The sequence below is a fragment of the Heteronotia binoei genome, chromosome 1 (genome assembly GCF_032191835.1).
Source record: "Heteronotia binoei isolate CCM8104 ecotype False Entrance Well chromosome 1, APGP_CSIRO_Hbin_v1, whole genome shotgun sequence".
In the NCBI taxonomy this organism is placed as follows: domain Eukaryota; kingdom Metazoa; phylum Chordata; class Lepidosauria; order Squamata; family Gekkonidae; genus Heteronotia; species Heteronotia binoei.
Genome location: NC_083223.1, coordinates 258,162,188 through 258,190,132, shown reverse-complemented (window position 1 = coordinate 258,190,132; position 27,945 = coordinate 258,162,188). Strand labels below are relative to the sequence as shown.

At 46.4% G+C, this 27,945-nt stretch overlaps 2 protein-coding genes across 2 annotated transcripts; one reads left to right on the top strand and one right to left on the bottom strand.

Moving 5' to 3' along the window:
• Nucleotides 1–1,597: 1,597 nt before the first annotated feature.
• LOC132582554 (distal membrane-arm assembly complex protein 1-like) lies at nt 1,598–6,593 on the top strand. Its single transcript, XM_060254178.1, has 2 exons — nt 1,598–2,134; nt 6,246–6,593. Exons 1-2 carry the CDS (start codon nt 1,939–1,941, stop codon nt 6,311–6,313), a joined length of 264 nt encoding a protein of 87 aa, XP_060110161.1. The 5' UTR covers nt 1,598–1,938; the 3' UTR covers nt 6,314–6,593.
• A 3,736-nt stretch (nt 6,594–10,329) lies between these two features.
• UBXN1 (UBX domain protein 1) lies at nt 10,330–26,855 on the bottom strand. Its single transcript, XM_060254167.1, has 10 exons — nt 26,712–26,855; nt 24,284–24,360; nt 23,780–23,833; nt 23,571–23,692; nt 21,353–21,431; nt 19,064–19,255; nt 17,695–17,746; nt 13,526–13,651; nt 11,706–11,889; nt 10,330–10,700 (listed from the first exon to the last, which is right to left on the bottom strand). Exons 2-10 carry the CDS (start codon nt 24,340–24,342, stop codon nt 10,651–10,653), a joined length of 918 nt encoding a protein of 305 aa, XP_060110150.1. The 5' UTR covers nt 24,343–24,360; nt 26,712–26,855; the 3' UTR covers nt 10,330–10,650.
• Nucleotides 26,856–27,945: the final 1,090 nt, after the last annotated feature.

The following is a 27,945-nucleotide window of genomic DNA, read 5'->3' as shown; positions in this document are numbered from 1 at the left end:
ACAAATCATGCTCATCATTTACAATTCATATACAAGGTTCCATATAATTCATCAAAAAGATTAGCACAATTGTAAGCTAGGATGCTGTGTACTCTGTGTAATTTTCCAGGGATTCCAGGATTCTCTCAATAAGTCTAAGAATAAAAATCCAAAATTCAAGAGTTCTCATTGATGTTCATGGTGGAATCTCAGTGCAATTTCAGCTCTGCAAGCCACTCCAACAAACCGCTTAACACAGGGATGTTGAACGCATTTGTTATGAGGGCTGGATTTGACATAAATGAGACCCTGTTGGGCCGGGCCATGTGTGTTCCTATTTAAGGTTAGGTAGCAGAAATATAAACTTTAGAAAGGACACAGACAAAACACATTTAAAGGTTTGTTTGTTAACCTTAAAATAAAACATGCTTATATTAGCACTCCTTGGTCTTAAATGTGCTTTCTTTGTATCTCTGATGTACGATCTAGAGCAGGGGTGGCCAACGGTAGCTCTCCAGATGTTTTTTGCCTACAACTCCCATCAGCCCCAGCCAACATTGTCAAGTTGTAGGCAAAATGTTGATGGGAGTTGTAGGCAAAAAAACATCTGGAGAGCTACTGTTGGCCACCCCTGATCTAGGGAACTGGGCCAAGGAAGCTCTGGCTCTTCCTTCCCCAGGGGACCAGGAGGGGGAGGAGCCTCAGACAATAGAAGGGAGTCTTGGCTTAGTAGCTCTTCTGCACAATTGAGAGATCCTGACAAAGCAAGTTCTGCTCCCCCCCCCCCCCCGCTTCCTCCTCAAGGGAGAAGCCTCAGCCAATGGAGAAAATATAGGTTTTGCCCTGTAGCTCCTGTGCAATTGAGCAAGCCTTGCAAAGCAAACTGTTATGCAGAAGGAAGCAAGAGAGAGGGAGAAGGAAGCAGAAGACAGCCAATTACTCCAGAGCCTAATAGGAGCCCTCTGAGGCCTGATTCGGCCCCCCGGCTGCATGTTTGACACCCCTGGCTTAACACTCCCACTAGCTCATAGACAGTGTTTCACAAAGCAGGCTTCCTCAAGAGTAGATCCTCAGCGATCTCTGACAGTTTCCATTCACTCACTCACAAATTAAAACTTCATCCAGTCTGTTTGACATCTCTTTCCGGCACACACTCCAGTATGAGGTATGTTACTGTTTTTTATTTGTCAGAACACATGACCACATTCACATCTTTGTAGCAATACATAAACCCCTGCCCCAACGGGCAGAATCAAGATTTTTCCTTCTCCAGTGCATAAAGATGTGTAAACCCTGGACAAGCCATATGAACAGAAACTGCATTATCTCAAGCCCCAGCTCTTGCTCTGCCTCTGTTTTTTGAGTTAAAGGCACCAAATTTGCAGCATAGCATCCAATGCCTCTTCTCAAAAGACGCTCCACGTTTCAAAAAGATTGATCTGAGGGGTCAAATTCTAATGAGCCCCAAAAGAAGGTGCCCCTATCCATTAATTCCAATGGAGGGAATGCATTTAAAAGGTGTGAGATCCCTTTAAATGTGATGGCCAGAACTCATGCTTGTTACAACCTTTCTCCTGGCTCCACCCCCATGTCTCCTGGCTCCACCTCCAAAGTCTCCAGATATTTCTTGGACTTGGCAATCCTACCGGGAGGGGGGTCCAAACACCTCTTTTCTCCTGGTTTCGCCATCCACCTTTTTGGTTATAAACTTGCCCCGCCGTCCCCGCCCCGCCCCGCCCTTTGAAATTTCCTTTAGTCCCCCAACGTTGACCGGGAGCCAGAGTAATTTAATAAAGCGGAACTAATAACTGCTGCGGCATCGGCTGCCCGGACTGTAATTATGATGCACACCGTCCCTTCCCGAGAGATGGACGAAAATAAACGCGACCCCGTTGCCCTGCACACGAGCAGCTTCCTGGATTTGTGGGCGCCGCCATTTTTCTTCCAAGGGGGAGAACGATGTCGTCCAACAGCACGGAGGTGGCTCCTCCAGCCCCCCACACGCCCCTTTTCGAGTCCTGCTGGAGCTGCCGCCTTCTGAGCGGCTTGGCGCTGATCGGCTCCGGCATCTGGGTGTATCTGGGCTCTCGCAAGGTCAGGCAGCAGAGGGCCCCCCCTAACGTGTTGCACGTCGCCCAGATGACTTTCGCCCTCGGTGAGTGCGGGAGTGCGGGGGGCCCAGCGCGAGAGGGTTACCAGTCCCCAGTTGGGCAGAGGAATCCAAAACAATAAGCTTCCGTGAAAACCAGCCTCCGCAAAAAAAAAAGAACTGTATAAACAGTGACTAAATATGCATATATTGATTTACAATAGAACATACAATTAGTCCTTTATGTAAAATAAGGAACGTGTTCACCGGAAACCAGTTCAATATTTTCCGCAAATTAATGCCAAATACATCCAAGAAACTCCAGGTGACATAAATTTGATATAAAGACTGTTCACCGTCTCTTAATACGTGCAGCCAGCAGTCCAGAAAAGAACAAGGTCGTACTGGAACCCTTGTTTCGCGTTGGCTTCCTCCAGCTTCTCATAACATTTTCATGCGCTGGGTAAGAACGCCATACTGTTACAACATTGTATAGCACTTCAAAGTCCCCAGATATTTTTTGAATTGGACCTACAGCCCTAAAGTGCGAAGATTTCCGTTTTCGGTGGTGGTGGGGGGACAGGAGAAGAACCCTGCTGGGTCAGGTCCAGGGTAGTCTTATTTCCGCTGCAGCCGGATGATTCCGGGAAGCCCTCATGCAGAACACAAAACTTTCCAGTTATCATTTGTTTCCCAGTCTCTAGTACTGAGAGGTATGCCTGGTTTGCTATAACAAAGAACTGTTGGTTGAGCTACCTCACAGGGGGTCTTTTCCAGTTAAAACAGTTTATTATACTGTAATATATAATAATACTTACCATTTGTTATTAAAAATTAATACATTTAAAACATTTATACCCCACCCTTCTCTCTGAATCAGAGACTCAGAGCAGCTTACAATCTCCTGTATCTTCTCCCCCCACAAAAGACCCCCCCTGTGAGAATATCAAGAAGGCACCAGACATTTTTCTGTTGAGATTACAAATGGAAAAATTTCCAAAACAAGATAGAAAGATAATTTGGTATATGCTTTCAGCTGCTCAGACATTATTTGCGCAGATGTGGAAGCAAGATAAAATACCAGAAAAGTGGGAATGGACTTTTAAAAGTTATGCATTTTCTCCCCCCTCCCCCCCCCCCCTTTCGGTGACCCCCGGCAGTGTATTTTAATTAATTTGCTGAAAAAAAAGGTAATCAATTTAACCTGTTAAATTAACAGGTTTAACATTAATTTATATTTATATTTGTATTTATATTGTGAATTGATTTTACCTGTATTGTTATTTCATGATATCACATCATGTCTTTGTAAGCTGCCCTGAGCCTGCCTCGGCGGGGAGGGCGGGATATAAATAAAAACTTATTATTATTATTATTATTAAAGAATCTTCATAAAAAAGAAAGCATCATAAAACAAAAAAAGGAAAGGAAAAACAAAACCATATGTTATATAATTGTAGTCCATCTTCATATTAGTCCTTTAGTCATTGTCAAAAGAACGAAAAAAGATATATTCCAATAATCTTACTTTTTTACTATAATCCATTTAACGTTCCTTTAAAATTTAATCATTGTCAAAGATCGCCAAATATCCCTTAACATTCCATTGTTTTTCAACATATTTTTGAAATTTTCCCCACTCATTTTTAAACTTCTCTAAATCATGTTCTTTTAAGATTCTTGTAAGTTTGTCCATTTCACTCCAATACATAACTTTTAAAAGTCCATTCCCACTTTTCTGGTATTTTATCTTCCTTCCACATCTGCGCAAATAATGTCCGAGCAGCTGAAAGCATATACCAAATTATCGTTCTATCTTGTTTTGGAAATTTTTCCATTTGTAATCCCAACAGAAAAATGTCTGGCGCCTTCTTGATATTCTCACAGGGGGTCTTTTGTGGGGGAGGAAGATAAAGGAGATTGTAAGCTGCTCTGAGTCTCTGATTCAGAGAGAAGGGTGGGGTATAAATCTGCAGTCTTCTTCTTCTTTGAGGTGCTACTGGGCCCTTGCTTTTTTTTGTGCTACCCGACTGACCGCATAGAAAAAGGCTCCTGGAATAATTCTGCAGAAAGTTTTGCAGAAAGCCAGGTGCATGGGGATCCTTCCTGACCACCTCAGGCAGGCCATTCCACAAGGTGGGGGACCACAACAGGCAATTGTACAGGAACAGGCAGTTGTTGATTTTGTCCATTTTCAGAAGGCCTGACTCAGATGAGTGAAGCTGTTGTGACGGATCATACAGTAAGAGACAGTCTTGCAGGCATGAGAGCCCAACACCATGGAGGCTTTATATGTAATAGCAAATACTTTAAATTGAAACTGATAACTGATGGCAGCCAGTGGAGTGATGGTAGAATGGAAATAATATGCATGCTCCATTTACCTCCTGCTAGTAACAGAGTTGTGCAAGTCTGCATCAACTGGAGTTTCCAAATTGATTTTGAGAGACCAATGTACAGTACATTACAATAGTCTAGTCTCAGTGTCACCATGGCATGGATCCAGATGGCCAGGGCTTCCTTCCTTCCTGTATGATCCTGAATAAAACGACAGCTCAGAACTGGACTGCCTTGCTTCAATATGAGTGCATTCATACTAACAATAATGTGTTTTGCAACTGGATTTTTACTATGTAAGAATAGTAAAAATCCAGTTGCAAAATGGATTACCGTATTTAGTGTACTGTGAATGCACCCAATGAGTCAGTCAGTCCATTCATCCCTCAAGCTCAGTATTCTTTCCTCTGAATGACAGCAGCTCTCCAGCGTCTCCCCCAGCATCTGCTGTGCGAGATCCTTGAAGTGGAGATGCCAAGGCTGAAACCTTGGACCTCCTGCTTGCAGAGCGGTGCTTTGCCAGTGAGACCCTTCCAGGAAATAGCAAGAGTGGCCACAGTTCCGAGAGGCAACAGCTGCCCTGTCTGTTGCAAGATTGCCAGTGTTATCATTAAGAGCTCTGTTGAAGTGGCTGATTAGCCTAGCCTGCATACTAATTCTTTCTCCCCTCCATCATTATCTTTTATTAAGTAATGGAATTTGCTGACTATCAATATTCCCTCTAAGCTGCGGTCTTGTGAGCAAAAATTCTACTTTGTGAGCCACTGGCATTAAAGTTGTGAGCTATTGCATAAATTAATTTACTCTCGGGCCATTTTTCCTGAGCTAAGACAAAAATGTGTGAGCTGGAAGCTAAAAATCTGTGAGCTAGCTCACACTGACACAGCTTAGAGGGAACACTGCTGACTATATATCTGCCGCTTCCCTGGTGTGTCTCTTCTACTGGTTTTGTGCCCTGAAAGGCACGATAACCTTGGGAAGGGGGATTTACATCCTGCCTTTCTTGTGTGGAATTTAAGCTGGATTTTTCTTATCCACACAATGGTCAGACTCAGCCCTTCCGTGCTTCAATAGAATGTCTGGATGATGTTCCCTCCAATCATAATCTGAGCCTGTGAATTTTAAGGGAGTTCGGCTTCTGCCTTAGATGTCACAGGAAGCTCTTCCACACTTCTCTCCACCAGTGTTACCTCTAAACTGCAGACTCTTGTGAGCAAAAATTCTACTTACTGACATTAAAGTTGTGAGCTACTGTATAAATTAGTGTGCTCTGGTGTTGTCCTTCCTGAGCTAAGATAAATATGTGTGAGCTGGAGGCTAAACATCTCTCACACTAACTCAGCTTAGAGGGAACACTACTCACCACATTGCCCCGAACCTTTGGAACTCCCTGCAAAGCCTCCTTTCAGCTTGTGTTCCATTGGATAAGAATATCCAAGTACTCCCTCTCCTTCTGGGGAGGTTTGTTGTTTATGAGAAAGGCACCTCACTTTGCTTTTTTGGGTTGGTTTTTTTGCTGTCAAATGACAGCTGACTTATGGAGACCCTGTAGGTTTTTCAAGGCAAGAGACATTCAGCAGTGGTTTACTATTGCTTGCCTCCACCTAACAACCCTGGTATTCCGTGGAAATACTAAGCTCTGCTTAGCTTATGAGATCTGGCGAGATTGGGCTAGGCTGGGCTATCCAGGTCACGGCACCTTGTTTTACTGTGCAATGTTAATTTTAAAAATTATGCTGTTGGGGTTTTGGTACTTTAGTGGTCTTTGGATGGAGAGGCAGGGTGAATGCCATTAAACAAATGTACTTGTCTGCCGCTGACATCCGTCCCGTCCTCCTAGGTCTTGCCTACTGCGGTGTTCTACTGATTGCTGACCCATTTGAGAAACAGAAGCAGAAAGGGGAATAAGCAGCTGGCAGAAGTTACCCACCCATCTCTCCACACAGTACTGCTTTATGCTACCTCCAGGAAAACTGTAACATGTTGGAAAGAAGAAGCTCCAGAGGGCAGTGCTGATGGTTGCAGCGTACCTGAAGAGCAGCAGGCCTGCTGGCATCTTCCTCTCACTTTAAAAGGACTGTTTTGCTTTTCTGTTTCCATACAGCCACTCTTAGGCTGCTTTAACCCACCTGGAGAGTTTTTGTGTTCTGAATATTTATACTAATAAACTATTTTGTACAACCACAAACTTTGTTCAAAAGAAATCAACCTCAATTAGGAGGCGTAAGCAGCATGTAGTGTCGGAGGCTACAGACAAGGGGGTCTTTAGGTTTTATAGGTCAGTGGTCCCCAACCTTTTTGGCACTAGGGACTGGTTTTGTGGAAGACAGTTTTTCCACAGACTTGGGGGGACGGTGTTTTCTGGATGATACAGTTGTGCACTTTATTTCTCTTAGTTTGGTGTGGTGGTTAAGTGTGTGGACTCTTATCTGGGAGAACTGAGTTTGATTCCCCTCTCCTCCACTTGCAGCTGCTGGAATGGCCTCGAGTCAGCCATAGCTCTCACAGAGTTGTCCTTGAAATGGCAGCTTCTGAGGAGAGCTCTCTCAAATCCACCCACCTCACAGGGTGTCTGTTGTGGGGGAGGAAGGTAAAGGAGATTGTGAACTGCTATGAGACTCAAGAGATTTGAAGTGAAGGGCAGGATATAAATCCAATGTTGTCTTATTATTACTACTACATTGTAATATATAATGAAATAATTATACAACTCACAGCCCGGTTGCTAACAGGCCACGGACTGGGGGTTGGGGACCCCAGTTATAGGTTGATGCTGTCCCATACCCCATCAGCTCTGTGCCTTTAACAAGCACTGTTTGTTTCCCCTTTTTTAATATTCTGGGACTGTGTGATTTAATAGGAGCAGCACTGTGGATCAGGCCCACATAGTCCGGCATAAAGTTTTTCCATAATGCTGCAGGGCAGAAGAAGAATTGCAGATTTATATCCCGCCCTTCTCCCTGAATCAGAGACTCGGAGCGGCTTACAATCTCCCATATCTTCTCCCCCCACAACAAACACCCTGGGAGGTGGGTGGGGCTGAGAGCGTTCTCACAGCACCTGCCCTTTCAAGGACAACCCTGCCAGAGCTATGGCTGACCCAAGATCATTCCAGCAGGTGCAAGTGGAGGAGTGGGGAATCAAACCCGGTTCTCCCAGATAAGAGTCCATGCACTTAACCACTAGACCAAACTGGCAGAAACGCAATAGCCGCCTTCTTCCCACACCTCCAATATTTAGTGGTAGATTGCCTCTGAAGGTGGTTGATCTATTTCAGATGTCTGCAGTGTTAAAATAACTGGCTGTGAAGGAGGGACAGCAGGCAAAGACTGCATGGTCCTGAAGAGCTTCTAGAAGGTACTTTACAGAAATGATTAGCCAGGGTGCTCCTGTATGTATTCATTATTTATGCATTCTCATGTACACCACTGCCTAATAAAGAATTCACAACCACTGCTTACTATTTATATATATCATTTATGCCAATAGGTCATATTATACTAGCTCTTTGTTGGTCTTTTAATAGTTTGGCCCCAATTGCAAAAAATGCAGAGCCCTGGTCTCTTTTGTGTGCTCGGGGCCAGTAAGAAAGCCCCATCCTCTATGAATCTATCTTGATTTTAAAATCATTTAAGTTGGAATTCATCTTGAGCAGTGAATTCCATGGATTATGCAGCATCTGCCCTTGGATCAGCCACCCCACAGTTGTATTGAATGATCCTGAGCTGCATCAGAAACACTGCAACATGCTCTCAGAACGAAATTATATATTAGGGATGTTTAGGAAATCAGCTCCAATGACTTCAGCCACATAAAAGGGAGGGGATAGACAGGGTGCGATCACACGAGAGATTTGGCCTGACCTAGCCATGCCTCCCATCTAATGTGCGCAATCACACGTGCACATCTGCCACCCGAGTCCCACCCATACCTGCATTTTAGGATGGGCTGGGATTGGATTAAATAGCTACCAGGAACTTCCCAGTAGCAAATCTCTAAACCATATGTAAGGCTTATTTCTCTGAATGGCTGGGGGTGTGATGCACCCACCCCACATGTGCAAGAGCAGTCTGAATGCTCCTCTTATGCGTGTGTGGCCAGTGCCTCTCCTGGTAGCAGGACAGAAGCTGTGTGAATGCCCCTGTATGCATCAAAGAATACCGGGATACTGCTGGGCCAGATTCCTTGTGTGATTCCATCCACAATCTCTCCCTTCCCTCTTAACCAGAAAGACAACAACTTTAAAAAGGTAGATGAGGTGCCCTCCTGTTTTAATTCACTGTCCCCAGGATTCATCATTAGTCACACTGAACTGGTAGTGGTGGTGGTGGACAGTGCTGTGTTCAAGTCACAGCTTGCCTTACAGTGACCCCATGGGGTTTTCAAGGCAAGAGAAGTTCAGAGGTGGTTTTGCCAATGCCTGCTTCTGCATAGCGACCCTGGACTTCCTTGGTGGTCTCCCCTCCAAGCAGGCCGACCCTGCTTAGCTTCAGAGATTGGGCTAGTCTGGGCTATCCAAGTCAGGGCTGAGTTGCAGCAAAGCAATCCTTTCATCAGTTCTTTGGCTGGAATGGAAGTGCTCTCCCCCTGTGTGTCGCTCATTTGTGGGATGGGCTACAGAAGTTTCCCAGAGGGCATATTACTGAACAACTCCAGCCAAACATCTCAGCCCTCACCACTCCGCAGGAAGCCATACACAAGACTGTGAGCAGGCCAGAGGGCTCACACACACTCCAATGAGCGCCAGGGTGCTTGGGGGGGAGGCATGGCTCAGCGGTAGAACGTCTGCTTGGCATGAAGGTCCCAGGTTCAATCCTTGGCATCTCCAGGTAGAGAAGCAGGAAGCAGGTGATGTGAAAGACCTCAGCCTGAGACTCTGAAGAGCTGCTGCCAGACAATACTGATCTTGATGGACTGATTCAGTAGAAGGCGGCTTCATCTGTTATGGAATCATTGCCACAGCATGACCACATTCACATCTTTGTAGCGATACATGAACCCCTGGCCCCAACAGGAAGTGCATAAAGTTGCGTAAACCCTAGACAATCAGAAAGAACTGTGGCCACCAATTACATATAAACTGTATTATAGCAACAACTCCATGTACATAGCAACATTAGTATCATGTATCAGCTCATGTATAGTCTCTTTACAGTGTTCACAAAGTATCATGTATCATCAAACAAACAGCAATACACAGTCAGCTCATGTATAGTCTCTCTGGTTTGTTCACAGTTGAACGTCCTTCACTTCAAGCGTCTCAAAACAAAACTAGAAATTCTTTCAAGGAAGTCCTCCGTTGTTTGCTCCGACATGGTCAGAAGCACTAGTAGGGGACTAGTTTCGGTGCATTCACCTTCCTCAACCTGAGGCTTCACATGCAAAACACCTATAATTTTCTAATTGAAGCACTTCTCCAATCATTCAGACCTTAGTTCCACCATTTTCTTTGCGGCTATTATCGCTTCTCTTGTATGATGAGGATACATGTATGCAGGGGTTTTTTTGCAGCAGGAACTCCTTTGCATATGCCACACACCCCCCCACCCCCAATGTAGCCAATCTTCCAAGAGCTTACAGGGCTCTTCATACAGGGTCTACTGTAAGCTCCAGGAGGATTGGCTACATCAGGGGTGTGTGGCCTAATATGCAAAGGAACTCCTGCTACAAAAAAAGCCCTGCATGTATGATGATACCTTATACTTCGTTAACGTTATATACATGGAGTTGCTGCTGTAATACAGTGTTTATATGTAATTGGTGGCCACATTTTTTTCTGATAGCCCGTTATATTCAAATTGTGTTTCTCACATTTGATATTGATATAAGCCCTAGACCAGTCAGATGAGCAGAAACGGCACTACCTCAAGCCCCGACTCTTGCTCTGCCTCTCTGCAGGTAAAGAACAGCCACAACAAGACGCAGAAGAGAAACAGGGTTTTTTATTCATGGTTCGGGGGGCCCCAGAGGGCAGCCAAGTTGCAACGCTGCCCCTCCTCACCAAGTGGCCGGGAGGGAGCCCGAACACCTCTACCACCCCCCCTCCTGCCTCCAAGCATCGTTGATTCTGAATCCCAGCCCGAATGAGATCGCTGCTTTTGGAGTCTCTGCAGGCAGAGCTGGTTGGAAAACCAAAGGGAGGAGGGCTGTGAGGCAGCCCCCAAAGGGAAGGAGAGATTCACCTCCAGCAGCTGCAGAGGAAGGAGGGCTGAGACCAAGGTTGAGAGTGCAAAGAGGGTCCCTTTTCAGCTGTTCCCTTTCTTGGCAACGATCAGCACGGCTGAAGGCACCAGACCTGCAGCGAGGAAAGAAAGAAGCTGAAGGGAGAGCTCAGCAAGAACACTTGGGGAGAGGGAGGAGGAGCAAAGATTAGTTGTTCGTTTCCCATCACAGAATCCAAAATCAGAGAATCCAAATACCAGCAGTCAAGGATTCCCAGAACCCTGCCAAACAGTTGATTTTCACTGACCTTCAGTGAGTTGCAGTTTATGTAAAAAATAAGGCTCTATGTTGCTGTTAGTTCAGCTTTGTATTATATGACATGACAGAGTCTGATGTTAAATGCAGAAGCAAAGACAACGGAGACTAGAATTCTCCACAAACCAAGCTACCCGTTCTCTGAAAGACCAGAACTTGCAGCGTTAGAAAGAAATAACTTGACTTAGTGGGTAACTTCCCTATGCACGAAAACATTTAAGAGTGTGTTTAAACCTCCACTTTTGGGCTTAAAGGCGTCCCCAGCAAACTGATGTTATTCTTGAGGTATGCTTTGGATCCAGCTAGCAGGGGAAGGTGGATTTCTCGTCACATGATTCTGCCCAGAACGAATTATTTTATCTACCTCCTCCCTTACCCAAAGCAGCTTATGTCATTTTCCTCTCTGCTGTTTCATCCTCACAACAACCCTGTGCGGTAACTTAGGCTGAGAGCCTGTGATTGGTCACTCAGCAAGCTTCCATGGCAAGGTGGGGATTTGAAGGTGGGCTTCCCAGAGCAAGTCTAACACTTTAACCACTACACCATACTACCTCTTACATTATATTTTTAGGGAGGGCTGCACCTCTTCAAGCAAAGTCTGGACCAGCCAGTCTGCCAGGGGTGCTATAGCTTTGGATTTCCTGTACAGAGAAGCGGCTTGATGGCCTCTGCGCCCCTTCCAACTCCATGATTGTGCGCTCCACCAATTCCATATGAGACTCATAGTGAGCTAGTGGTTGGATGACCCTGCCTATTCTATGATTCTAGTCATGCCTGGAGCATTGGGAGAGGGAACCCTGCAAGCCAGTTGTCCCAAACTCACCCAGCTCCTGCAAGGGCTTCTCCATGTCTTCCTCGGTGAAGACGCGCCGGGGGAAGCTCGTGAGGAGGATGAAGGGCTCTTCGCCACCGTCTTTGCGATTCAGCTCCACGTAGAGCCGAACGGCCGCTAGCTGCTCTTTGGCTCTGAAGGTCTGTGTGAGTGACGTCCCATCCAGCAGCCTCACCTGTTGAAGGAGAGAGGTCAGGCCAACTGAGGAGGCTTTGTGTGCTGGAGGAAAAGGGGAGAGTGGCTTCAACACCTACAAAACCAACTGTCGCTCTCTTACAAAGATGCTGCCCTCAACTCCATACAACTGGCCAATTGTTTGCACGGTGCAAACGTGTGGAAGAAATGCCTCTGCGTATGTCCCTCCCTGAGATCAGTGTGATGCAGCAGGGGAAAAAAGAGAATTGGGTCTTCTGGTGTATCGACAAAGGCATAACGTCGAAATCGTTAGACATCGCAATCCCACTGTATGCTGCATTGGTCAGGCCACACCTAGAGAACTATGTGCAGTTCAGGAGGCACTTCAAAAAAGGATGCAGACGGAAAGGAGCAGGTATAGAGGAGAGAAGCGAGGATGCTCGGGCCTGGAGACCCAGCCCTGTGAGGAAAGGCTGAGGGACTTGGGAATGGTCAGTCTGCAGAAGAGGAGGTTGAGGGGTGACACGATGGCTCTCCTGAAGTATCTGAAGGGCTGTCACTTAGAGGAGGGGAGGGAGCTCCTGAGGTCACCAGAGGATTGGACTTGCAACAATGGATTTCAATGAAGCATGGAAAGATACCAGCTGGATATAAGGGAAAATGTTTACCGTAAGAATAGCTCAGCAGTGAAATCAGCTGCCTAAGAAGGTGGTGAGCTTCCTCTCACTGGCAGCAGGCTGGACGATGTTCTAGGCCAGGGGTGGCCAAACTTGTTTAATGAAAGAGCCACGTAGAATAAACACCAGATGTTTGAGAGCCACAAGACATGAACATTAGATGTTCGAAGGAGGGAAATAGATGGGGGAGGGAAGCAGAGGTAGAAAGAAAGCAACTTTAGCTTCAAATGCTTTCTCCAAGATTCTGACTGGCTTGGCAGTGATTTAAATAGCGAAATGCCTTCTCCAAGCTGGCCAATGGGGCAGTGGAGGCTTTGAGAGCCACACAATGTGTGTGTGAAAGAGCCACATGTGGCTCCCAAGCCACAGTTTGGCCACCCCTGCTCTAGGCTGATCCTACAATGAACAGGCGGTTGGCCCCTTCCAACTCTGTAATTCGTCTACTGAGCCATGGCCCTTCCAGTTTGGTCCCAGGTAAGGGAAGCTCCACCCTACAGCCAGCATGATCAGCTCTGTGTGTGATGCCAGAGTGTGTGTGTGTGTGTGTGCGCGCGCTTCCCCTTGTGGCTGTTGTGGTCTTCAGAAATTAACTGCAGCAGCAGCAACTGGAATGCTGTGAGAACCAAAGTGAGAGCTTACAATGCTGCTAACCACAATGTGGCCCGGAGCCAATTCCACCTCCCACTTTCCTCCTTTGCTGCTCTCAGTTCTTCTGTCTGCACAATCATCTTTGGTCAACTGCTCTCAATATAATGCAGCTGCTACAGCAGTTTCATGAGGCTAGCATTGATTGCAAGTGATTCTGGGAGCCTACCTGGACCAAAAAGCAAGAGTGCACACAAAGTATAACCCACAGCTAAAACCTACTTTTCTAACCAGGGAAAACCACAATCAGCGAAGCCTCATCTCTCCAGTCTCCTTGACAAACGCATTTGTCTTTAGTAGAGCCCAAGAGAAATCATGAGGCCTTTGCCCTCCTGCCCCCCTCTGATCCATTACCTGTATCCTGCACTGATCGTACTCTCGCTTGACAGGGGGTTCCTGGCTAGGTGAGGAGGGAACCGGTGCTGGGGCAATTGGCTCAGGTGGGCTGGATGCTTGGGAAGAACTGCTGCAGCCGCCAAACTGGAGAAAGGAGAAAAGAGAAAACGATTCAAGCTGCCATATGCTATGCTGCCAGACCAGGGTTGCTGCAGAAGGATGGAAGCCCCTGGGTCCGGAGCTTGCAGGGCATTTCCCTTTCAATGCTATGTGCACAGCAGACCCCGCCACAAAGCCATCAGCGATCGCGACGGTCTGCATTCATTCTGTTAGGCCTGGTTTGATAGCATAAGCAACCCAGGCTGCTGTCCCTGGTAATGCTATTTCCAGAGCGCCAATTAGTACATTTAGGGCTCCCTGGAGGGGCCCCCTTTTTCCAGGGAAAACTGTTCTCTAGAGCCCAGAGTCAAGCATCTTCAGTGCCTGAGCTAAGGACATCTGCCACTAGGAGGACTAACACAGCCCCAAGAATAAAGCACCAGCCTCCAGTTGTGATTTTCAGGAGGGATGACAAAGCATTTTAAAACAAGAAGATACCACCATGTTGCGCTCAGACAGGAGCACGAAGTTAAGGCCAACAACCAAAGTTAGAGTTCCCACTTGCCATTCAGTTTATTCTGTGCATCCCTTAGTTATCAGTTGTGTGTGTATGTAAAGTGTTGTCAAGTTGCAGCTGGCATGGTAGCCCCATACGGTTTGCCATTAACTGCCTCTGCTTAGTGACCCTGGACTTCCTTGCAGGTCTCACACCAGTCTGTTATGTAAAATGCAAAGCTCTTTATCTACCAACAGAGCATGTAACTCAGGTGCTCATCTTAAGAACATAAGAGAAGCCCTGTTGGATCAGGCCAATGGCCCATCCAGTCCAACACTCTGTGTCACATAAGAACATAAGAGAAGCCATGTTGGATCAGGCCAATGGCCCATCCAGTCCAACACTCTGTGTCACATGAGAACATAAGAGAAGCCATGTTGGATCAGGCCAGTGGCCCATCCAGTCCAACACTCTGTGTCACATAAGAACATAAGAGAAGCCCTGTTGGATCAGGCCAATGGCCCATCCAGTCCAACACTCTGTGTCACATAAGAACACAAGAGAAGCCCTGTTGGATCAGGCCAATGGCCCATCCAGTCCAACACTCTGTGTCACATAAGAACACAAGAGAAGCCCTGTTGGATCAGGCCAATGGCCCATCCAGTCCAACACTCTGTGTCACATAAGAACATAAGAGAAGCCATGTTGGATCAGGCCAATGGCCCATCCAGTCCAACACTCTGTGTCACATAAGAACATAAGAGAAGCCATGTTGGATCAGGCCAGTGGCCCATCCAGTCCAACACTCTGTGTCACATAAGAACATAAGAGAAGCCATGTTGGATCAGGCCAGTGGCCCATCCAGTCCAACACTCTGTGTCACATAAGAACATAAGAGAAGCCCTGTTGGATCAGGCCAGTGGCCCATCCAGTCCAACACTCTGTGTCACATAAGAACATAAGAGAAGCCCTGTTGGATCAGGCCAATGGCCCATCCAGTCCAACACTCTGTGTCACATAAGAACATAAGAGAAGCCATGTTGGATCAGGCCAGTGGCCCATCCAGTCCAACACTCTGTGTCACATAAGAACATAAGAGAAGCCATGTTTGATCAGGCCAGTGGCCCATCCAGTCCAACACTCTGTGTCACATAAGAACATAAGAGAAGCCATGTTGGATCAGGCCAGTGGCCCATCCAGTCCAACACTCTGTGTCACATAAAAACATAAGAGAAGCCATGTTGGATAAGGCCAATGGCCCATCCAGTCCAACACTCTGTGTCACATAAGAACATAAGAGAAGCCATGTTGGATCAGGCCAGTGGCCCATCCAGTCCAACACTCTGTGTCACATAAGAACATAAGAGAAGCCATGTTGGATCAGGCCAGTGGCCCATCCAGTCCAACACTCTGTGTCACATAAGAACATAAGAGAAGCCATGTTGGATCAGGCCAGTGGCCCATCCAGTCCAACACTCTGTGTCACATAAGAACATAAGAGAAGCCATGTTGGATCAGGCCAGTGGCCCATCCAGTCCAACACTCTGTGTCACATAAGAACATAAGAGAAGCCCTGTTGGATCAGGCCAGTGGCCCATCCAGTCCAACACTCTGTGTCACATAAGAACATAAGAGAAGCCATGTTGGATCATGCCAGTGGCCCATCCAGTCCAACACTCTGCGTCACATAAGAACATAAGAGAAGCCCTGTTGGATCAGGCCAGTGGCCCATCCAGTCCAACACTCTGTGTCACATAAGAACATAAGAGAAGCCCTGTTGGATCAGGCCAGTGGCCCATCCAGTCCAACACTCTGTGTCACATAAGAACATAAAAGAAGCCCTGTTGGATCAGGCCAGTGGCCCATCCAGTCCAACACTCTGTGTCACATAAGAACATAAGAGAAGCCATGTTGGATCAGGCCAGTGGCCCATCCAGTCCAACACTCTGTGTCATGCAGTGGCCAAAAAACCCAGGTGCCATCAAGAGGGCCACCAGTGGGGCCAGAACACTAAAAACCCTCCCACTGTGCTCCCCCCAAGCATGAAGAAGGAAGTTTCTTTCCAAAGTTATTCCCACTAAAAACAAAGTTTTAAAGGTTAACCCTTTCAGACCACATGAAGCCACAGTCTCAAAAGGAGGTTTACATAAAGCTCTCAACACTGTATTAATTTCCAAGTCGGACACCTTGGTTTTACTGAAGAAGTGCCTCGCAGAAAACATTTGATTTGAGGATGGAAGTGACACCTGATATCACTGCCAGGCACTAGAGGCCACAGTAGAGCCCAGAAGGACAATCCAGCAGCATTGATCAGATGGCTGAGAACAGCCCAGTTCCACAGAAGATGCTGAAACCATTTTGACAATCCACTGCAATAGTAAATGATCTCATAGAGCGTTTGACAGGACTGCCGAGGGACAATCATAAGAACATAAGAGAAGCCATGTTGGATCAGGCCAATGGCACATACAGTCCAACACTCTGTGTCACACAGTGGCCAAAAAACCCAAGTGCCATCAGGAGGTCCACCAGTGAGGCTAGAAGCCATCCCACTGTGCCACTCCCCAAGCATAATACAGAGCATCACTGCCCCAGACAGAGAGCTCCAACAATATGCTGTGGCTATTAGCCACTGATGGGCCTCTGCTCCATATGCTTATCCAATCCCCTCTTGAAGCTGTCTATGCTTGCAGCTGCCACCACCTCCTGTGGCAGTGAATTCCACATGTTAATCACCCTTTGGGTGAAGAGGGACTTGCTTCTGAGAGCTGCTCTGGGCAGCAGAAATGTCTTGGGTTGTTGTATTTTTGCATCGTGACAAGTTACCGGAAGGAGGCTCTCCTCCCGCCCCCAATTAACATGCAAATCGGTCCATCGAGATACAGTCACCCAACACCTGACATGGGAAGCTGCAGCACACTTCTCCAGGCATAGGTCTACTTGCAAGCAGGCTGGAGCACTCGCCTGCAAGGAAATCAACCTGTACTGGGTTCTTTGCAAAGCTGCAATGCAACACACACAAAGACAGAAAGCAGACAGAAAGCAACACTAGGACATTCCAACAGCTTGTACTGAAAGATTCAGCTGTCATGAATCCAGCTTCTGCTGAACCCAAATGTCATTCCACTGGTAAAGCAAGATTTGACCCCAATAGCACCTTATAGGCGAACAAGATTTCCAGGGTATTAGCTTCTGAGAGTCAAAGCTCCATTTGTCAGATATGCACAGGGAATTTTCTTTGTCTCCAAGTTGCAGCTGGACTCGAATCTTGCTCTTCCACTGCAGACCAACAGGGCTGAGACTATCCTCCACTGGTGTAACTCTTAACTCACATCTGCAAGGCAGGAGGGTTGGCTGGTTCCTGACATGCTTTGCCTTGGGGACAAGGGGCACTCAGGGCAGCATGTGTGTGTGTGTGTGTGTGTGGGGTGGAATCAGCAGAAACTCCCCTTCCTCCCGCTAGTGGGAAACAACCTTTGAATCCGATCCTGTTGTGTCTCACACTGAGTGACCCATAAAGCCACCGAGACTCTGATCTCTTCCTCCCACTGAAGAACAGCAGCAGAAACATCCCCTTCCTGTGCACACCCACCTTCTGGGCTCTCTCGGCCTTGTCACGTTCAATCTTCTCTCGCACACGCTGCCTGGGGATAAAAAGAGCAGTTTAACGGAGGTCGGTGTAAAAACAAGGATGCTACCCACGCACAGGCTCGGTCTTTTGAGCGTAACAATGCTGGATCAGACCAATAGTCCATCTAGTCCAGCATCCAGTATCATACAGTGGTCTCAACCAGTTCCTCTGGATATCCAACAACAGGACACAGAGGCTGAGGCTTTCCCCTAACATTGCCTCTTGGCTCTGGGATTCAGAGGCTTAGTGCCTCTGATTGTGGAGGTCCCCTCAGCCATCGTGGCTAGTAGCTATTTGCAGACATACTCCATGGATCTATTTAATCCCTTTTAAAAACTGTTTATTCCTGTGGCCATCGCTACATCCTCTGGCAGCAAATTCCACATTTTAGTCACTCTGTGTAAAGTAAGAGTTCCTTTTGTCCATCCTGAACCTACTGCCCATCAGCTTCATTGGATGCCCTTGAGTTCTAGGATTTTGGGAGGGAGGAAACATTTCTGCCCAAGTCTGGATTCCAAGAGTCCATGCACTTAACCACTACACCAAACTGGCTCTCACTGGATCACTGAAATGGCTAGTCTCTCTTTCCACCTAACAGTGGGGCTGTTGTGCCTGTCAGCTGTTAGGCTGAAATAGACACAAGCTGTTTCAGAGATTCCTTTCACTTCCCCCACCCCCTGCTTCCAAGGGATCACTGAAACAACTTGCAGGCTCTGTCAGGCAATCTGGTTTGAACCAGGCTGCCCAGCAGAGCCCCAGCTGACTCCGTGGGGAGAGTTCTCCTCTAAGGATCAGCTCCTTTGCAGGCTCTGTTGGGCAGTCCGGCTGCCCAGCAAAACCCCAGCTGAGGCTGCAGCAGCATGCCTTGCAACAGCCATTTAAAGGGACGTTCCCTTTTAAATAGCTTTTGCAAGGTGTGCCGTGCATGAGTGAAGTCCAAGGGGCGAGTTCACTCAGTTTCAAACCTAATGAAACGAACCAGTTTGGTCACTGGTGAGGCCTGTGGTCCCACAAATCGCAATGAACCTCTGTTCTCCCGGTTTGTGCCCATCCCTAGTCAGGACTGTCTACTCAGCCTAGCAGTCTCTCTCCAAGGTCTCAAGCAGAGGTCTTTCACGTCACCCATTACCTGATCCTTTTTCACTGGAGATGCCAGGAACTGAACCCGGAACATTCTGCATGCAAAGCAGCTGCTCTTCCACTGAGCCACGGCCCCTGTGGCCAGTTCCTTTGCCTAACCCCACAGCTAGGCTTCCTGCCATCCAGCCCGTAGAGGCAACCTCCCTGGCTTGGGGAACCTTTCCCTTTTCCCTGACCGCAGGGCTCTCACTTAGCCAGCTTTTCCTCCATCTTCTCCCTGCGCCTCTCTTCCGCCAGCTTCTTCATTTCGTCCTCTTGCAGCTTCTGGCGGATGAGGGAGAGCTCCTGGCCCTGCTTCCGGCGCTGCTTCTCCCGCTCAATGCTCTCCCGTTTCTCCCGCTCCTCTCGCTCCCGCTGCTTTTGGGAGATCAGCTCCATCATCCTGAATAGTCAGAGAAGGGGCGGGTCACAGTGCTACTTTGCACCCTTGAGCTTTCCCAAAATCCCTGCTTCAAGCCTGTCATTTCACAGAATCTCCCTTTACAAAGAATCTCCCTTTTCCAAGATAATGTAACATAAGAACGTAACAGAATCCATGTTGGATCAGGCCCATCCAGTCCAACACTGTGTCACACAGTGGCCAAAAAAACAAAGTGTCATCAGGAGGTCCATCAGTGGGGCCAGGACACTAGGAGCCCTCCCATTGTTGCCCCCCCCCCCATCACCAATATTACAGAGCTTCACTGCCCCAGACAGAGAGTTCCATCAATATGCTGTGGCTAATAGCCACTGATGGACCTCTGCTCCATGTTTATCCAATCCTCTCTTGAAGCTGTCCATGCTTGTAGCTGTCACCAACTCCTGTGACAGTGAATGTCTGTGAGCCGCCCTGAGCCCGCCTTTGGCGGGGGAGGGCGGGATACAAAATAAATTTATTATTATTATTATTATTATTGAATTCCACGTGTTAATCACCCTTTGGGTGAAGAAGTACTTTCTTTTATCTGTTCTAACCCAACTGCTCAGCAATTTCATTGAGTGCCCACAAGTTCTTGTATTGTGAGAAAGGGAGAAAAGCACTTCTTTCTCTACCTTCTCTATCCCATGCATAATCTTGTAAACCTCTATCATGTCACCCCGCAGTCGACGTTATAGAAAGCACTAAAGATACAGAAAGCACTAAAGATATCTGAAATGCACCCTAAGAGTGGTCCATCTAGTTTAGTATGGTTCCCTCTGGCCATGTTCTACACATAATCCCTAAGCAAGTGAAATTGCCTTGTACTCAGTCAGCTCCATTGTTACACTGAGCCTTGTACTGTCTACTTTGCTTGACAGCAGCTCTCCCAAATATCATGCTGAGGCTTTCCCTAACCTGGAGATGCTGATGACTGAAACCAGGACTTTAAGTATGCGAAACAGATGCTCTTGCACTGATTGGATTGAAACACACATAGGATTTTTGGGGGGGGGGGGGGCATGAATTTTGCTGATCCTCATGTCCAATTGTGAACATTCGCCTCACACCCAGCTGTCCCTGAGGCCTTTCCCCCAAGAGCAGCATTTTGGGCTGAAGAGGGTTAGGTTGAGGGAGAACAAAGTGGGTTAGGCTGAGGGAGAACAAGGTGAGTTAGGCTGAGGGAGAACAAGGTGGGTTAGGCTGAGGGAGAACAACTGGACCAGAGTTATACCGCAAGATTCATGTAAGGATTGGGATTATTTGTGCAGATGTCCCCCAGATCCTAACCACTATACCACACTGGCTTATGTATGTAAAAGTGCAGTACATTTCTGGTAGGATCCTTAAAACTGCAGGGGTTTCTGGATAAGATCTTCTGCAGAGAGGAAAGCTTCAGGCACTTTGAACAGTTCTCCCCAGAATTACACCAAAGATTAAAAAAAACCTCATGGACAGAAAAGGGCAACTAGAATGATTAAAGGGCTGGAACACTTTCCCTATGAAGAAAGGTTGAAACGCTTGGGACTCTTTAGCTTGGAGAAACGTCGACTGCGGGGTGACATGATAGAGGTTTACAAGATTATGCATGGGATGGAGAAAGTAGAGAAAGAAGTACTTTTCTCCCTTTCTCACAATACAAGAACTCGTGGGCATTCGATGAAATTGCTGAGCAGACAGGTTAAAACGGATAAAAGGAAGTACTTCTTCACCCAAAGGGTGATTAACATGTGGAATTCACTGCCACAGGAGGTGGTGGCGGCCACAAGTATAGCCATCTTCAAGAGGGGTTTAGATAAAAATATGGAGCACAGGTCCATCAGTGGCTATTAGCCACAGTGTGTGTATATATAAAATTTTTTGCCACTGTGTGACACAGAGTGTTGGACTGGATGGGCCATTGGCCTGATCCAACATGGCTTCTCTTATGTTCTTATGACATCTGCTTAAGTAGACTGTAATATAAAAAGGTTTCAGAATGCAACAAACCTTGCTAGGGCCCTTTAGATTACCATGCACAGAACTATACATCGTAGTGTAACAAACACACTTGCATGCACACACACACCCCTGGATGATTACCTCTTTGTCTGCTCCCGTTTCTCTTCTTCACTCAGGGGGCGCCGGTTATCTGCCTCGGCTAACTCCTCTAACATGGGATCTGTGGGGAGAAAAGTTTCCTATTATCCTCTGACCCATGGAGGAGGAAAGCTGAGTGTTTGAGGAGAGAGATCAAGGAACTAACTTTTTTTTAACTTGAGGGTCCACCCCTCATCAAACACCTCAAGGATGTTGTTTGAAACTGTGCTTGAAAACTGTACCTCTCCTCTCAAGACTTTGACCTTTAACTTCTGCCTCTCCTTCCCTGAATTAACACTATCTATGGTACATGGCTCTCATCAGTAGACCGCACCTATACTCTCTGGACCAAAATTGGAAGGCAAACAATAAGAAACATCACTTGGCATGTATGCAGTTGACCAAGGCACAAAGTCAAGGCACAGTTGCCTCAAGGAGGCCTCAGAACATTCTTTTGCCTTTTGTAATCTATTCTTGATTTTTAAACTCCTTTCTTGGTCTTATATCAACTTGTATATTGTTTTTTATATGGTATTTACTGTTGTATCATAAGCCTTTACATACAGACATCGTTTGACTATTAAAGAAGGCCTATTTGGGCCGAAATGCATCAGGTCGCAATAGTTCCCTCATGTATACATTGAATTTTTATGCTGTAATGAGGCTACAACTGGGCCCATAAATGTTTTAACCATTTGATAATGTATTTTTGATAATATTTAGGTTCCATATATAGTTTTCAGTAACTGGTCCTATATTAGTTCACAACTAATCTTTTTGGTTCTGGATTCAGTTCTTTTGGATTAAGTTTCTCCTGCCTCTCTTTTCTTTTCTTTCTTTCTCGGTCCCCAAAATAGTACCTGTGGGCAACATGGCACCCACAGACACCTTTTTTTTTGCCCATCAAGTATTTTTAGAAAGTGTATGACCAGCTGGGGCTACAGCCCAGCAGGGGATCTAGTTAATATTGGGAGTCTGACAGGCTGTGCAGATTAAAATAACATTGCTTCAGCACAAGCTGTTGCTATAGTATTTGTTTTATTGTCTCTCTCCTCTTTTACAGTGTATTTTTAAAAATTACTCTTCTTGTTCCATGCATTTGGGTTTCCTTTGTATCTCTCTCTCTCCTGCCTCCTGCAGTGGCCATTTTGTGGCTGGCTCTACCTCCCACAGTGGCTGTTTCGTGGTTGTGCCCACCACCCAGTGTCTGAACTCCCAAGGTGTCCACAGGCTCAAAAAGATTTGGGACCTCTAAGCAGAGCTTATCTCTGTTTTGTATAGTGTTTAGCTAAAACAGTAAGTAACATATATTAAGGGTAGTGAGATTTTTCTTTAAGATTAACCATGCCTGAGATGGTGAGGGAGAAGAGAAGATTCAGAAAGAAATGGAAGCAGTAATAAGATGGATTTATGAAGTCTGGCATAGTACTGTCTTCCTCTCACAAAATTTCGTGAGCCTCTGCATTTTATTTTAACAGGCAGAAAATTTTCCAAGAACTACCTGTAGTAGTGAAAGTCTGAATGTTTATAATCTTTGGAATCTTGCTGCCTGACTGTGGGCAGTGCCACTAGAGTTTCTCGCAATTGCACACCAGGTCTTCCTTAGTCAGCTTGAAGATCTCTTCTTTGACACCATTAGGAGTAAATTTTAACCATATCAGCATTGGAACGTAAAACCATTTTAATTTGCTTTAAATTCTTTTTTGGTCATCAAGTCACAGTTGACTAATGGCAACCTCACAGTGTTTTCAAGGCAAGAAATATCTAGAGGTGGCCTCGCCATTGCCTGCCTCGTGTCATGATTCTGGTATTCTTTGGAAGTCTCCCAACCATACAGTAGCCAGGGCTGACCCTGCTTCACTTCTGAGCTCTGACTAGCCTTGGTTATCCAGGTCAGGGCAGTTTAAATAGAGGGGTGTTTTATTTACAATACTGAGATTTAAAGAGAGGTGAGAAAATTAATTATGCACGCGTTTTTAAAAAACAGACTGTCCAATTGTACAAGCAACATTTTCTGGTTGCGCAAGTCACTGGAAGAGGAGCCCATGACTGTCTTAGCCTAGTTTGAAAAAGCAACCATGAACGGAAACCAAATCTAGCTCTTCTGCACCCTCTGCCCACAGCAGATGCTGGCAACAACCAAGCTGGGATAAAGGTGATTCTCTACTGACGTTACCACAGACCAGTCTTCCCACCTCAGCACATCCCGGTTTGCTCTGACCTGTTCCGCCTTCCACCACTTCAGGCGTCCTTCCCTCAGGAGGCTCCTCAGTGCTCAGGACATGGCCCTGGGGTGCTACATAGGGATCATCTAGGTCAGGGTCGTTCTCGTGTTCCATTAGCCTGGAGGGAACAGAGGCACACTGGTCAGGGAAAGAAAAAGGAGCAGGAATTTGCAAAACAGAAAAACCACACCCAGATAACACTCACCAATCCATTGCTGGTTCAATGCCCTGATTTCCTGTCAGGGCCAGCGCCTTCTCTCTGAAAGAGAGCAAAAACACTTTTGGACTAGGGTTCATGGTTCCCTTGAGAAAAGCTGTCAATGTACATGTGCAAGCCTGCCCCACCTCTCCGCTTTTCCAAAGACAGATGTAGAAAGCAGCCCATGCCCATTAAAAAGCTGCAGAATCTCCCCTTCTACTTCCTTCACTGTTTTCTGCAGATCCAGCTGTGTGCTCAAGCACAAAGAGACAGCAGGGAAACCTTCCTGCACACACACACACATACACACACACACTAACTCTCTCCCATTTGCCTTGCTGAATTAAGCTCTGGATGCTGTGCTTCACTTCCAGTCCCCCTGCCCCCCCAATGATCACAGACGCATTTCCAGAAGGGCTGCCCTTTCTCTGCCTTGTGTTTTCCCCCCTCCCATATTCTTATTTAATCTATCAAATTTGTATCCCACCCTTCGCAGACATAGAGACGTACGCTCTGTTCTGGGGGAAGCCCATCTCGATGAGGCTCTCCAGTGCCGTGCACTCCATCATTAACTGTTGCAGGAAACTCTGTCAAAAGAAAACAGCAGAAGCCCCGGGATTGACTGCAGGTCTCAGCCACAAAGCACTGCCCACCCGTCCCTTGTACCCCTTGCAGATTCAGTACTGTTTTACGCTGTTAAGGAATTTCACATGTCTTATAATAGTCTTTAAAATTATACGCCTATGTTGGTTTGCCAAATTTTAGAAACGTTGTGTTCCTGCCTGCATCCTCCCACTGTGGATCTGTTCTTTTTTGACCTCTGCTCCCGCATGGTTGGTGCCATGTTATCTCTGAGGGAAGAGTTTCACGGTTTGTTTTTCTTTTTGGAATGTAGAATGTATTCTGAACAGAGGTTAGAGAGATTGGGAACAGAATTACTGAATTCTCTTTCAAATGCTAGACCCTGACCTTTCCCTACTATATCCTATAACAAAAGGACTCAGTATCTTGTTCAGGATGCTTTAATGATCTGTTCTTGCAAGCATCAATATGGCTGTTCATCCTTAATAAAGACTGTATGCTCTGCTAGCCAAAACTCTGGTTTCTCCCCTAGACGTGTTCTTGGAAAGCTCTTCCATAACATACATAAAGTAGAAAGGACAGATAAAGATAACTCTTCCTCCCTTTCCTGTAATACTAGAGCTCAGGGGCACTCACTGAGGCTGATAAGAGGAATACTAAGGATAGACATGAGGAAGCATTTCTTCGCTCAAAAAAAAAAAATGACCAGCAACTGGAATTTGGTGCCATAGAATGAATGACTTTAGCCGTGATGACTACATGAAACCTAAACAGAGAGACAGAATGATGAAGTGGTTAGAATGTCAGACTAGGATCTGGAAGGACTGGGTTTGAATCCCCACTCCACCATAGAAGCATGCTGGGTGACCTTAATAAATCAATAAAGTCAATAAATAATAATAAAACTTTCACATTCAGAGGCAGTAACTCTCTGAATATCAATATGCTGGAGGGGGCAACAACAGAGGGTGCTTTGACTGGTGAGGTATGGTTTTCATACCCTGTTGTAGTCCTTCTGGGCACATCTAGTTAGCTGCTGAGTGAAAATAGATGTTGACCTAGACAGACCATAGATCTGATCCAGCCCTGCCAAGTTCGTGAAGGTAAAGTACCCTCACCTTCCTCATTTCTGCATGCCAGAATACTGTTACAGGAGCAAGGATAATAAAATAAAAAGGAAAGTCCCTGCCCATTTTGGGGGAGGTCCAATTTTTACAAGGAACAAACCCAACTTTCCACACAAAGATGTATAATTCTGAGTACGGCCATTTGTCTATTAAAGCAAGTCTTGTGCCGCAGAGTGGTTAAGCTGCAGTACTGCAGTCTGAACTCTCTGCTCATGAACTGAGTTCGATTCTGGCGGAAGCTGGATTCAGATAGCCGGTTCAAGATTGACTCAGCCTTCCATCCTTCCAAGGTTAGTAAAATGAGTACCCAGCTTGCTGGGGGGAAAGTGTAGATGACTGGGGAAGGCAATGGCAAACCACCCCGTAAAAAGTCTGCTGTGAAAACGTCATGATGTGACGTCACCCCAGAGTCGGAAACGACTGGTGCTTGCACATGGGACCTTTTCTTTCCTGTCCAATGTTCCATCTAAGCTGCAGAGTCTTGTGAGCAAAAATTCTACTTTGTGAGCTACTGTATTAAGGTTGTGAGCTACTGCATAAATTATCGTGCTCTGGGTTATTCTTCCTGAGCTAAGACAGAAATGTGTGAGTTGAAGGCTAAAAAACTGTGAGCTAGCTCAAGCTAATTCAGCTTAGAGGGAACACTGGTCTTGTCTACTCCAACTGACAGCAGAGCTGTTTTGCCTCACCTGACTCCCTTAACCAGAGATACCGGGCCTGAGCCTGGGACAACCTATGCAAAAAGCAAAGGCTCTGCCACTGAGCCCTGACCACTCCCTATGGAGATGTCTGGTTCTTAGATAACTGCTGTCTCATTCCCGAAAAGTCCTTCAGCAACGTCCAGCTCCATCCCCTGGGAGATCAGCCCAAACACAAACTCCCTTCCTCCCTGCCCCATCCCCACAATAAGTCCAATTGAACCAGTCAGGGATGGGGCCAATTTCCACCCCCCATAACTACCCCCAGATTTCTCCCCACATCAGCCCCCCTACAGCTCCCCCAGGCAGACTTTAAAGAATAAAAACAGAGGGGGCCCCCCCGTATTAAAGCAAGTCATCTGGAAAGGGGGAGGGGCTGAAGGGGGATCCCCTAGGAGGCTCCTCCCCCCCTCTGCAGGGCACTGCCGTCAAGGAAACCAAGGGAAGGAGAGGCCTGGTCACGTGGGGGAGACCCCCTCCCGCCTTTCCCATGGCTACTGAGGGAGGGGGGAAGAGAAGGGCACCCCTCACCCCCCGCTGGGCTCGGCTCCGGAGACTCCCTCCTACAGGCGGCGGCAGCACCGGAAGCGACGATTCTGTCTCGCGGCCGCTGTTTGGGTCACCTGAGGAAGTTGCCGGAAGAGTCGACGGTGGCCGTTGAGGGACAGAAAGATACGTGAGCGGAGAGGCGGGAGCTTCGCCTTAAAGGCATAGGAACGAATCTGCTCGCTCTTTGTATTCGAAGTAGATTTTTTTTTCGTTCATTCATCCGGTCATTCAGTCTTTGCTCTCCTGATTTGTTTGTTCTGGAGAAAAAAATGACCCGCCCTTTTGAGCCTGACTTGCAATCATAACCTTCGCCTACAGATTGCCACCTATTCAAATTTTTGTCTCAGCAGAGTCTTTGTTTGTTGTGCAGTATTTTAGCAGCAGACCAGTTGTCCCTGCAGAGCTTTTTTTGCAATTATTGAAATAAGGTGTTGAAGTGTGAGTGATATCAAGAAAGGAGTGTGGGTTACTTTGTGCTTTGTAGTAAATAGACTTAATACTGCTGAATGCGTTGGTGTCTTTTGATTTTAGATTGGCCATATGTTTTGTACGCTGCTTTGAGTCTTGAGTTTCAAGAGGAAAGTATCTTATAAATATTCTTAATAATAGGGAATAGTGGGGATGATGATGATTGATGATGATAATGACTAAACCAAGAAAACCAAAGAGAAGTTTCTAGTTGAAGTGTACAAGGCACAGTTATTAAAGGTAACAGAAAACCAAAGCTTAAAACAGGATTGCAACGAAAACTCACTTTGACAACTGGAAGGAAAAGACACTTGCAGGGACAATATTTGAAAGACACAGAGAATAAAGTTGATAACAAACACACTTGGTTGTGACTCCAAAATGGGCACTTGAAGAAAGAAACAGAAAGACTAATTCTAGTTGCACCAGAGCAGACAGAGGTAGTACATAAACACATAGTTTCTTGAAATGAAACTAAGTCCTCAGGGCCAGATTAATTGCATCCAGGGGTACTAAAAGAACTTGTGGGTGCAAGTTCTGAGTTTCTGCCCATTAGTTTTGAGAATTCTTGGAGAACAGGTGAAATGCCAGAAGATTGGAGACAGGCAAATGTCTCCATCTTCAAGAAAGGGGTATCTAGGTAATACTAACCTGTCAGCTTGATGTCTATTCCTGGAAAAGTTTTAGAACAAATAATCAGTCCTTGATCATTTAGAAAAGATGACTGTGATTACTAAGAGCCATCAAA

Excerpts from the sequence above, each read along its gene's own strand:
- LOC132582554 (XM_060254178.1), top strand. The coding sequence starts at position 1,939 with ATGTCGTCCAACAGCACGGAGGTGGCTCCTCCAGCCCCCCACACGCCC. Across the intron at positions 2,135-6,245 it reads CCAGATGACTTTCGCCCTCG|GTCTTGCCTACTGCGGTGTT; the intron begins GTGAGTGCGGGA and ends CCGTCCTCCTAG.
- UBXN1 (XM_060254167.1), bottom strand. The coding sequence starts at position 24,342 with ATGATGGAGTGCACGGCACTGGAGAGCCTCATCGAGATGGGCTTCCCC. Across the intron at positions 19,256-21,352 it reads AAACGGGAGCAGACAAAGAG|GATGATGGAGCTGATCTCCC; the intron begins GTAATCATCCAG and ends CTGACTATTCAG. Across the intron at positions 10,701-11,705 it reads GAAGCCCTTGCAGGAGCTGG|GTCTGGTGCCTTCAGCCGTG; the intron begins GTGAGTTTGGGA and ends TCCTCGCTGCAG.